The sequence below is a fragment of the Geotrypetes seraphini genome, chromosome 17 (genome assembly GCF_902459505.1).
Source record: "Geotrypetes seraphini chromosome 17, aGeoSer1.1, whole genome shotgun sequence".
NCBI classification, from domain to species: Eukaryota; Metazoa; Chordata; class Amphibia; order Gymnophiona; family Dermophiidae; genus Geotrypetes; species Geotrypetes seraphini.
In genome coordinates this window covers 49,259,618-49,272,014 of record NC_047100.1, presented here as the reverse complement: position 1 = coordinate 49,272,014, position 12,397 = coordinate 49,259,618, and the positions used below count along the sequence as shown (strand labels likewise).

Genomic DNA, 12,397 nt, shown 5'->3' with positions numbered 1-12,397 from the left:
CTGGGGATGTGCAGATTTTGTGCCTCGCTCACTGTGTCTTTGAAAAAAGACCAGGCATGTTCTACTGTTTGCCATTTTTTGGAAGTGTTCCTAAGTTTCTTCCTTACCATTTCCCTCATTGCTTCATAGTTTCCTTTCCTGAAGTTGAAAGATGTCGCTATGGTTCTCTTTCCGTTCGGTATGCCTACTTCAACCTTGAACTTGATCATATTATGATCACTGTTTCCCAACGGTCCCACTACTTCCACTTCCTTTGCAGGTCCCCTTAGTCCATTTAGGATTAAATCCAGAGTGGCATTTCCTCTCGTCGGTTCTCTAACAAGCTGCTCCATGAAGCAATCTTGTATAGCCTCCAGGAATTCTGTCTCCCTAGCGCATCTTGAGCTTCCAAGACTCCAGTCTATCCCAGGATAGTTGAAGTCTCCCATAACAACTGTGTAACCACTTTTGCATTCTCGCTTCATCTCGGCATCCATTTCTTTATCACTATCTCCGGTTTGCCCGGGTGGACGATAGTTTAGGCCCATCTTTATTTCATGCCCTTTCCTACCCGGTATTTTAACCCATAGCGATTCCAGTTTGTTGATCATCTCCGCTGTGTCCATTCTTGTCGATTGTATGCTTTCTTTTACGTATAGGGCTATTCCTCCTCCTTTCTGACCTGACCTATCCCGGCGATAGAGCTTGTACCCCGGCAGTGCTGTATCCCATTTGTTTTCCTCATTCCACCACGTTTCAGAGATTCCAATGATGTCTATGTCCTCTGCATTGGCCATGGCTTCTAGCTCCCCCATTTTGTTTCTTAAACTCCTTGCATTAGTATATATGCAGTTTAGATCCTGGCATTTTGTCGTCTTCATTTCTTTTCCCTGTGCTTCAGTCTTTGGTGTCTTCTCTTTTGCTACAATCTTTCTAACCTCCTCTTCTGGGTTAGTTGACTCCTGTAATTTGTCTCTTGTTTCTTCCCTGCCTTTTTTCCCCTCAGTATCTTCATGGGATACCTTCTTCCGAATCATCGACGCTAGGTCGACTGTCGGCTTTCCCCTTTCTCTTAGTTTAAAGCCTGTTCTATTCCTCTCTTGACGTTGTTTGCTAGAAGTCTTGTTCCCGCCACGCTCAGGTGCAGTCCATCTCTCCTGTAGAGCTTGCTCTTGCCCCAGAACGTTGTCCAGTTCCTCACGAAGTGGAACCCTTCTTCCTCACACCATCTCCTCATCCATGCATTTATCTTCTCCCTTGAAAAGAGAAGACTTAGAGGGGACATGATCGAAATATTCAAGACCTAGTAGAGAGATTGTTCACCCTCTCCAAGGTGAAGAGAACGAGAGGGCACCTACTAAAATTAGAAGGGAAAAGATTCCTTACAAACGTAAGGAAGTTCTTCTTCACCCAGAGAGTGGTAGAAATCTGGAATGCTCTTCCGGAGGCTGTTATAGGGGAAAGCACCCTCCAGGGATTCAAGACAAGGTTGGATAAGTTCCTACTGGAACAGAACATATGCAAGTAAGGCTAGACTCAAATAGTGGACTGGTCTTTGACCTAAGGGCCGCCGTGTGAGCGGACTGCTGGGCATGATGGACCCAGCAGCGGCAAATCTTATGTTCTTATGTTAGACCACTGTTTTTCTACTTCTCTTATGTCCTCCCATCCTAACTGCTCTTTCTTCAGGTATTCTCCCATTTTATTAAAGTCTGTACATTTGAAATCTAGGACTTTAAGTATTATGCAGCCGCTTTCCACTTAACTGTTATATCAAACCAAACCATTTGATCGCTACTTCCCAGGTAAGCACCCACTTAAACATTAGAGATACTTTCCCCATTTGTGAGGATCAGATCCAATATTGCTTTTTCCCTTGTGGGTTCCGTCACCATTTGTTTGAACAGAGCCTTTTGAAAGGCATCCACAATTTCCCTACTTCTTTCTGATTCCGCAGATGGAACATTCCAGTCCGCATCCGGCAGGTTGAAATCTCCCAACAGCAGCACCTCCTCTTTCTTTCCAAACTTGTGAATATTCACAATCAGATCCTTATTAATTTACTGTGATTGAGTCGGAGGTCTGAAGACTACACCCACGTAGATAGAAGTTCCATCTTCTCTTTTCAGAGCGATCCATATCGCTTCTTCCTCTTCCAAGGTCCCTTGCATTTCAGTCGCTTGGATATCAATCTTTACATGGAGAGCTACTCCTCCACCTTTTTGACCATTTCTGTCCTCCAGATTATAACCTGGTATGTTTGCATCCTATCCATGGGAATCACTGAACCATGTCTCTGTGATAGCGACAATATCAAAATATGTTTAATATGTTTATATAGGGCTATTGCCTTCTTTGGTACAAACTGAAGAGGGCAGCAGAGCAGTAGGAGGAGGAGTTGAAAACCTGGAGTGGATTCCTTCTACATAGCTTACAAGTATGAGGCGAATACCCTACTGTCCAAAATGAGACACCTATCTACTAGAAAAGATATTAGCAAGGTAAGAACCTAACCTCTTTTTCTGTGGTAGAAATGTTGCAAGCTAGCTGGTCTTAGTCTCCACTTGCTGGCAGGAGACCATATATCACAGGTGTATGAAATGGGGAGGTGCTCAGGGAACAGAAATAACAAGTAAGATCTAATTTTGCATTTAGTATGGTATATTTAATGCCAAATGAGATCATGGTGGTGTATTATTGTTGTGTAGTTGAAAATTTGTTTTTTTTATGTATTGGCAGGTGCTTCAACCCCTACCACAGCAGCAGTTGTATCACAGAGTCCTCAGCTGTATCAGCAGCCAGGTTCTCCGGTAAGATGCATATTTATAAACATCATCCAGTTGGTGAAGAAAATGTACTTCTATGATATTTTCTTAAATACTTTAGAGCTTCAATTAGCAGATCTGGGAAGTCTTTTTGGTATCCTGGAACATACTTGAAGAAAATACATGGAGAGGACTATCAACCTGGTTTCCATTGCAAAAGGAACATGAGTTTTGACCAGTGGATTATTCACCTCTACCTGCAAGGTTTGCAGAAGTAATCATCCACAGCTCTGCTTCCTTGTGTTAGCGGGCAGTGCCCCATCTCAGTTTTTTCCCTTTGCGAGTGAGTTGTAAAGGTATCTTCCGCTCTGCGATCGATTTGTTATTTTTGGGTTTTTTAATCTGAAGTTCAAGGTCTTTACAGAAGAAGATGTAAGAGATCTATCTGAACCGGAAATGGTTTTCAAGGGTGATGATGTGGAGGAATTGAAAGAAATCTCGGTCAATCGCCAGGACCGGAGGGTATACATGCCAGGGTACTAAAAGAACTCAAACATGAAATTGCAGACCTGTTGTTGGTGATCTGTAACCTGTTGCTAAAATTGTCTGTAGTACCTGAAGATTGGAGGGTGGCCAGTGTTACGCCTATAAAGAGACAGAAGGTGCTTCGACAGCTTCGGAGGAACCGGGCGGACGTGGCCTTTCTGCAGGAAACCCATTTGACAGCTGCGGAACATGCCAAATTGAGGACTTGGTGGGTGGGGGATGTCCTGGACTCTCCTGCTTTGGGTAAGAAGGCTGGGGTGGCTATTCTTGTGGGTAAACATCTTCAGTTGATTGTTAAGGATGTCCTTACGGACCCGGAGGGTAGGTATGTGATTGCCTCGGTCAGTTTGAACTCTAAACCTTATATTCTTTGCAATCTTTATGCCCCCAATAGCCCGGGTGCGGGATTTTTTCATCACTTAGCGGATCTTTTGTCGGTCTATGATGATGTTCCTCTGGTGGTAGGGGGTGATTTCAACGAGGTGGCGGATCCTCTTTGGGATCGCTCGACTGGGGTGGGGAGGGAATCTCGGAAAGCTGCTACTGGAATTGCAATCCTTTGTGCCTCCCTCGACTTGGTGGATGCCTGGAGAGTTTTACATCCCCTGGAGAAAGATTTTACTCATGTTTCGCGGGCCCATGCTTCTTTATCCCGTATAGACTATATTCTTTGTTCCCGCTCTTTGTTTTCGGAGCTCGTAGATTCTAAGTTGGGGCCTATAGAGGTCTCTGACCATGCGTGGGTGGCGATTGTCTGGCAGTTATCTCGGACGCCCGGGACCCCTCGTGGCTGGCGCTTTCCTAGCCATCTTTATCGAGACAGCAACTTTCATGCACATCTGGTAGCCCGGTGGCGCTTTTTTCAGGACACCAATGCGGCTCATTTTGCCACCCCTTCGTTGGCGTGGGAAACGGCGAAGGCTGTCCTTCGGGGTGAGATTATTTCTTATGTCAGTTTTCAGCGTAAAGCGAGACAGCGAGAGCTGCTTAGGCTGGAGCGCTTGGTCTCTTCTCTCCGTCGACGCTATGGCCTTACTGGGGCTCTTCCGGATCGTGCTCGATTGTTGGAGGCCCAGAGTTCACTTAATTCCTTGTTACATCAACACGCTAGCCGGTCTATGGAGCATTATCGGTTTCATCTTTATCGTTTTGCAAATAAGAGTAGCAAACTTCTTGCAAAGTTGGTTCGGCAGCAGAGGGGTAGTACTCGTATTGCGTCTCTTCGGACACGGAACTCGGAGGTAGTGCACAATGATAGGGACATTAACAGGGTTTTGCGAGATTTTTTTGAGCACCTATATTCTGCTCCCCCCGACCCTCCGCTTGATGGGGCGGTATATTTAGATGGTCGGGATCTCCCGACTCTTTCGGCTTCATCTCAGGCGCAGTTGGAGGCTGTGTTTACAGCTGAGGAGATCGAACGGGCGATCCAGTCTAGCGCGCTGGGTAAGTCTCCCGGCCCGGATGGTCTGCGTAGTGAGTTTTATAAGATTTTGCAAGCTGAGGTGGCGCCTTTGTTGGCTTTGGTGTTTAATGAGGCGGTTGGGTTGGGGGCGCTTCCTCGCCACTTGAACGTAGCCCAGCTCATTGTTTTGTTGAAACCTGGGAAGGACCCGAGTAAACCCGAGTCGTACAGACCGATTTCTTTGCTGAACTTTGAGGCTAAGCTTTTCGCTAAAGTTTTGGCTACCCGTCTGGCCTTGGTACTCCCGAGTCTTATTTCAGATCAGCAGGTTGGTTTTGTGAAGGGCCGTGCGATTGCTAAAAATGTGCGCCGTATTTTGGCGGCTCTGGAACGGACTACACTGGATCAGGTGCCTTCTTTGATAATCAGCTTTGACGCCGAGAAGGCTTTTGACCAGGTGGATTGGGGCTTTTTATTTGAGGTCTTGCGAGTGTATGGTCTTGGCCCGTGGTTTATTCAGGCGGTGCGGACTCTTTATGCAGACCCGGTGGCCTGTGTGTGGGCTAATGACACTCTGTCCGATCCTTTCCCAATCTGTAGGGGCACTCGCCAGGGCTGCCCCCTTTCGCCATTGTTATTTATACTGACCTTAGATCCTCTTATTCGGGATGTTCAGGGTAACCCGGACATCATGGGACTGGTCGTGGGGGCTCATCATTTTAAATTGGCGGCTTTTGCTGATGACCTTTTGGTCTATTTGACGGATCCTCGGGCCTCCCTTGATGCCCTCCTGGAGTGTTTTCGCGAGTATGGGGATTTTTCTGGGTTCCGTTTGAATCAGCAGAAGTCGGAGGCTTTGGCATTTCCAGACTCGTTGCGGGTGGAGTGGGGACCGGATTTTCCTCTGCGATGGGCGGATCACTCTTTTCGGTACCTTGGTATTTTGCTATCTATGGATGTCTCTGTGTTGTACCGTTTGAACGTAGATCGTTTGTTGCAAGAGACTAAGGGACTTTTGCGTCGCTGGATGAATCTTCCTCTTTCCTTAATGGGACGTGTTCACCTCTTTCGGATGATTATCTTCCCCAAATGGTTATATGTCTTGCAAACGCTTCCTCTGTTCCTTTTGAAAAAAGATCTCCTGAGTCTCCTGCGCATGGTGGTGTCGTTTTGTTGGGGGGGCAAGAAAGGTAAAATGCATCGTTCTTTTCTTCAAGGGTCCTGGGCACTGGGTGGTTTGGGTCTTCCTTCGGTTCATCTGTATAATTTGGCCTGTTTGCTTAGGCATGTCAGGGATTGGCTCTTTCTTAGCTCTCAGTATACCGATCGGGAGTTGGAGGCGGATTATTTTTTTCCGTGGGCTCTGCCGTATCTTTTACATTGGGATGGGAGGGTGAGGTTGGGCCCTGGGGCCCGTAGTTGCTTGGTGGAGCCGCTTCGTCGGGCTTGGAGATGTGTGTGTCAGTTTTGGGGCCATTCGTCTTTTAGCTCTGTTTTGCTGCCCATAGTGGGCAATGCGGCCTTTAGTCCTGGACAGGACAATGTTGTTTTTAAACGTTGGGCGCGGAAAGGGCTCCGCTCTCTGGAGCAGTTTCTGCAGCTGGATGGCACGGCGGTGCCCTTTTTGGCTCTCCAGGCGTCCTGGTCCTTGGGTACGACGGATCGGTTTGCTTATATGCCTTTTTCTCACTATGCAGCCTCCTTGCCCAGGGACTCCTTGAATCAGTCGTTTACTGTCACGCTGCGGGACTTTTTCTTTGATGCTCAGTGGGAGTGGCTTTCTATTTCACAATATCATCGTAGATTGGTGGCTTTGCAGCCTCGGCGGGATTACCAGCGGCTCTTGTCTTTATGGGCCCAGGACCTGGGCTGTCGTTTGCGGGTGGCGTCTTTTGCTCCTTTGGTGCGCCTGATTCCTCGGGTGGTGCAGAGCGCTGAGCTTCAGGAATGTCAATTTCGGGTTCTTCATCGGGGTTATGTATCTCAGCAACGGGCCTATTATTTTGGGTGTGCCCTTACCGCTATCTGCCTGAAATGTCGTCAGGGTGTTAACTCTTTGGCACATGGGGTGTGGTTGTGTGCATCTATATCTACCTTTTGGTTGGAGGTCCGGTGTTATTTGGAGTCTTTGGTGGGTTATTCACTCCCTTCGTCGGTTGAAGGGATTATATTTTTGGCGGAGGGGTACCTGGGAGGGCGGTCAGCAGGCGACAGTTTGCTTCTTCGTAAGGGTTATATTGTGGGGAAGAAATGTATTCTTAATCATTGGCTTCAGGACTCCCCCCCCACCATCTGGTATTGGCGCAATAAATTTCATCTTTTAATGGTCTGGGAGTCCATGTCCGCTCGGTTTTCTAGATCGCGGAGCAAGCTTTTTCTGTCCATTTGGGCCTCTTATTTGGATACTTTGCCCCCAGTGATCAAAAGCCAGGTGGTCAATCGATTGCGGAAGTCAGTAGTTCCTGTGTTGCCAGTGGATTGATTATTTTGGGGATGGGTTGGGGGGGGGGGGGTGGGCTGTTTTTGGGATGGGATTTGGGGAGTTCCAGGCTAGCAGAACACCGGCCTGGTCTCTCAATGTTTCTAGGGATTCATGTGGGGTGTTGGAATTTGGTTTTGTATTGAAAATTGTGATTCTTATGTTATGACTGTCTTTCAATGCTCTGGTGAATAAACAGTTTATACAAAAAAAAAAGGGCTCCAGGGGACATCTGGGAAATTACAGACCAGTAAGCCTCACTTCAGTGCCGGACAAAATGGTAGAAACAATTATTATAAAAAATAAAATTGTGGAACACAAAGACGTTCATGATTTAATGAGACAAAGTCAGCATGGGTTCAGCCGAGGGAGATCTTGCCTCACAAATTTGCTTGACTTTTTTTGAAGGTGTGAATAAATATGTGGATAAAGGTGAACCAGTTGATTATAGTGTCTCTAGATTTTCAGAAAGCTTTTGATAAAGTTCCTCACGAGAGGCTCCTCAGAAAATTAAAGTGTTATGGAATAGGTGGTAAAGTTCAGTTGTGGATTAGGAATTGGGTATTGAATAGAAAACAGAGGGTAGGGTTAAATGGTCATTTTTCTCAATGGAGGAGAGTAAACAGTGGAGTGCTGCAGGGCTCTATACTAGGACCGGTGATATTTAACTTATTTATAAATAATCTGGACATTGGTCACCGTACATGAAGAAGGGCATGGTACTACTCGAAAGGATCCAGAGAAGAGCGACTAAGATGGTTAAGGGGTTGGAGGAGCTGCTGTACAGCAAAAGATTAGAGAAACTGGGCCTCATCTCCCTCGAACAGAGGAGATTGAGAGACCATGATCTAAACATTCAAGGGATAGACTTAGTAGATAAGGACAGGTTGTTCACCCTCTCCAAGGTAGGGAGAACGAGAGGGCACTCTCTAAAGTTGAAAGGGGATAGATTCCGTACAAACGTAAGGAAGGTCTTTACTCAGAGTGGTAGAAAACTGGAACCCTCTTCTGGAGTCTGTCATAGGGGAAAACACCCTCCAGGGATTCAAGACAAAGTTAGACAAGTTCCTGCTGAACAAGGACGTACGCTGATAGGGCTAGTCTCAGTTAGGGCGCTGGTCTTTGACCAGAGGGCCACCGCATGAGCGGATTGCTGGGCATGATGGGCCACTGGTCTAACCCAGCAGTGGCAATTCTTTGTTCTTATTAAATTTGCAGATGATACTAAACTGTTCAAAGTTGTTAAAATACATGCAGATTGTGAAAAATTACAGGCGTACCTTAGGAAATTGGAAGATTGGGCATCCAAGTGGCAGATGAAATTTAATGTGAACACATTGGGAAGAATAACCTGAATCACATTTAACGGATGCTAGGGTCCACCTTGGGGATTAGCGACCAAGAAAAGGATCTGGGTATCATCTTAGACAATATGATGAAACCTTCTGCCCAATGTTCGGCAGTGGCCAAGAAAGCAAATAGGATGTTGGGAATTATTTAAAAAGGGATGGTTAACAAGATTAAGAATATTATAATGCCTTTATCGCTCCATGGTGCGATCTCATCTGGAGTATTGCATTCAGTTCTGGTCTCCTTATCTCAAGAAAGATATAGTGACGCTAGAAAAGGTTCAAAGAAGAGCGACCAAGATGGTAAAGGGGATGGAAGTCCTCTCGTATGAGGAAAGACTAAAAAGGTTAAGGCTCTTCAGCTTGGAAAAGAGACGGCTGAGGGGAGATATGATTGAAGTCTACAAAATCCTGAGTGGAGTAAAAGTGGATTGATTTTTCACTCTGGCAAAAATTACAAAGACTAGGGGACACTCAATGAAGTTATTGGGAAATACTTTTAAAATCAATAGGAGGAAATTTTTTTTTTTCACTCAGAGAATATTTAAGCTCTGAAACGTGTTGCCAGAGGGTGTGGTAAGAGTGGATAGTGTAACTGGTTTTAAGAAAGGTTTAGACAAGTTCCTGGAGGAAAAGTCCATAGTCTGTTATTGAGAAAGACATGGGGGAAAACCACTGCTTTTCCTGTATCAGTAGAATGGAATATTGCTACTCCTTGGTTTATGGCCAGGTACTAGTGACCTGGATTAGCCACCGTGAGAACGGGCTACTGGGCTTGATGGACCATTAGGCTATTCTTATGTTTTAAAGTGCTCTAGAGCAGTGTTCTTCAACCTTTTGACACCGGACCGGCGGAAATAAAATAATTATTATCCCAGGACAAGCAGGCATGATATTCTCACATGTGGGTGACGTCATCTACGGAGCCCCGATGCGGAAGCATTTTCAAGCAAACTTGATTGAAGATTTAAGTTTGCTCTGCTGCTCCACGCATGCGTGCCTTCCTGCTCCACTAGGGGGTGCATCCCCTCGTGGTCTCCAGTTCAAAAATTTTCCGCTGAGCCTAGAAGTCGTGTTTTTCAGGCTCTGCCCCAACTGCCTTCTAGCACCGCGATTTTTTCTTGTTTTTCTCGATTAAGTCGCTGTGCGCGAATTTTTTACTTTTCAACTTGATTCCTGCTTCGTTTTTGACGACCCGGAGGCTTCCGTGGCCGCGTGGCTACTCGAGCCGCGGCTACGTTCGATTCTATGTCCCGGCCTTTGACCGGCTTTAAAAAGTGCACCCGGTGTGAGCGGCTTCTTTCCATCACAGCCCCGCATTGCCGGTGCATCCTCTGCCTAGGGGCAGCTCATCCAACCGACTCCTGCCCCCAGTGCGCTACTTTCCAGAACCGGGCCCTCCGTCGAAGAAAAGCCCGCATGGCGGACCTCTTCGCCCCGGACCAACCCTCTATCTCGGCCTCGAGGTCGGCCCCGGCCTTGACCTCAGACCCGAATACCTCGGCATCGCCCCGAGACCCGAATCCGAAGCCCTCGGGACAGCAGAAAGCCTCGGCCCCGGGTAAGTCCCCTCTTCCTTCTTCAGGTTCCGTAACATCGAAGAAGCCAGCCTCGGGGACACCGTCGACGCATGGCGGAAGCCCCATGCTTACAGCCCCGGCTAAGCCCTCCAAGCCTTCGGGCCGTGCCTCCACCACACGGGAATACTCTGATACGAGGTCGCCCCCGGTGGAGTGCACCGAGGCAGTGGACATGCCTTCGATGCTGTCCGTGCCCGTCTTCCAGGACCTACTCTGAGCGATGATCTCGTCGGAGCTGTCCGCTGCAATGGCCCAGTTACAATCGGCCTCGACCTCGACCCCGCAGGTGCCAGACCAGCCTGAGCCTCGCGTCGAGCAACCTCGGGGAAAAGTGCGCAAGCTTCGCCGCATCCCATCCTCCTCGGACTCCTCGCCGAGGCGCCCGAGATGCTCTCCCTCCGCAGACCGCCGCGGGGCAAAACGTCGTGCTAAAACGACAGAAACCTCGAACCGCCGTACCTCCAAGAAGGCCCGAGGTTCATCAACTCTACGAGGCCGTTCTCCTACACCTCGTACGGGACCACTAAGGGTGGCTGAGTTATCACTCTCCAACCCGCGCATCCTCCGAACTCCCCCTCGGACCGGGACCCCGACCCGAGGTTGCAGGTATTCACCGGGGGAGTCCGGGTCGAGGTCACCGATTCGACATCGATCGGTACCCCGAACCCCGGCATCGTCTCCGAGGGACTCCTCGAGACGCCGAAGATCGACGACCCCGGAACACTCTCACAGTGCTTCCTCGGTCTCGGAGCGTGGATCGGAGCAGGAACCTCGATACTCGAGGGAAGCCTCCCCATCTCCACCCGACGGAGGTCCCGTTCACCGACCCCGCACGGGGCCCCGGGAACATCCCGCCCATCCTTCACTCGCTTTGTCCAGGACATGGGTCACGCTTTGGACTTAGACCTCCAGTCCGACTCCAGATACTCTAAGGAGTACCTAGCGGAGCTGGATATGCCATCACTGCCCAGAGAGTCCCTTCGCTTACCACCTAACCCGGTACTCCAACAGGCCTTCTTCAGGAACCTGGAGACCCCCTACATGGTCACAGCCGTACCCTCCAAAATGGAGGCCAAGTACCCTATCCGGGATTCGAACAACCACAGCTCTCCCACCAGTTGCTGCTAGTAGAATCCTCCTTGAAAAAGGCTCACCCATCCCGGGTCTCAGCCGCGGTCCCCCCAGGCCGAGAAGGCCGAACCCTGGACAAGTTCGGCAGGAGACTATATCAAAATGCAATGATGGCCTCTAGGGTGCAAAGCTACACTTTCACCTTCACATCCTACCTCAAACACCTCATTGGACTATTGAGAACCTTTGAGACTGACCTACAGGCCTCCCGGCAAGGAGCGTTTGGCCTGCTTTTAGAGTCCCTCTCCAACCTGCGCCTCCATTTATTCCACGCGGCCTACGATGGCTTCGAACTCTCCTCCAGAGAGGCAGCCTTTGCTATCGCCATGCGCCGACTAGCTTGGCTGCGCCTGGTCGACATGGACCCCAACTTGCAGGACCGGTTGGCTAACCTCCCCTGCGTGGGAAAAGAACTGTTCGATGACACTATCGAGGCGGCTACAAAACGCCTCTCCGAACACGAACGCTCGTTCGCCTCCCTCGTCCGGCAAAAGCCTAAACCGACCGCGTCCAGGCCGTTCAGGGCCCCTCCGCGCCGATACCCACAAAAATCCACTCCCGCCTTCTCGCGGCCTCCACCCAGGCGCCCGCAGGCCCACCATCGGGCTCTACCCAAGTCCTAACCGCCTGCGACTACCAAACCATCCCCGTCCTTTTGACGGGATACGCGGAAGGGGGCGGGCCCCCTCCGCCATAGTCCCAGGCCTCCTTCCCATCGAGGGTCGCCTCAAAGCCTTTTACCCTCGCTGGGAACAAGTCACGTCGGACGCATGGGTCCTTGGCGTGATCTCATCAGGATACTCTCTCAACTTTCAGGCCATTCCTCCAGACAACCCTTCAAGGAATTGCCCTCCCAATCGGACGAAGCTACCCCTGCTCCTCTCCGAAGCTCGAGACCTGCTTCACCTGAGAGCAGTGGAGGAGGTTCCCCCCGATCAACGGGGGAAAGGCTTCTACTCCCGTTACTTCCTGGTACCGAAAAAAACGGGAGACCTACGCCCAATAGTAGACTTGAGACGCCTCAACAAATTTCTGGTACGGGAAAAATTTTGGATGCTTTCCCTAACGACCCTCTACCCCCTGATCGACGAGGGCGACTGGCTCTGCTCCCTCGATCTGAAGGAGGCGTACACACATGTCCCGGTGCACCCCGCCCACCGCAA

General features: G+C 49.2%; 1 protein-coding gene across 1 annotated transcript in view; it reads left to right on the top strand.

The window, feature by feature from the left end:
- RBM5 (RNA binding motif protein 5) overlaps positions 1 to 12,397 on the top strand; it is a 333,945-nt gene that overhangs the window by 234,090 nt on the left and 87,458 nt on the right. Inside the window, exon 16 of the mRNA XM_033925757.1 lies at positions 2,719 to 2,789. Coding sequence (XP_033781648.1) covers positions 2,719 to 2,789 — 71 coding nt within the window. The remainder of the gene's footprint in view (positions 1 to 2,718; positions 2,790 to 12,397) is intronic.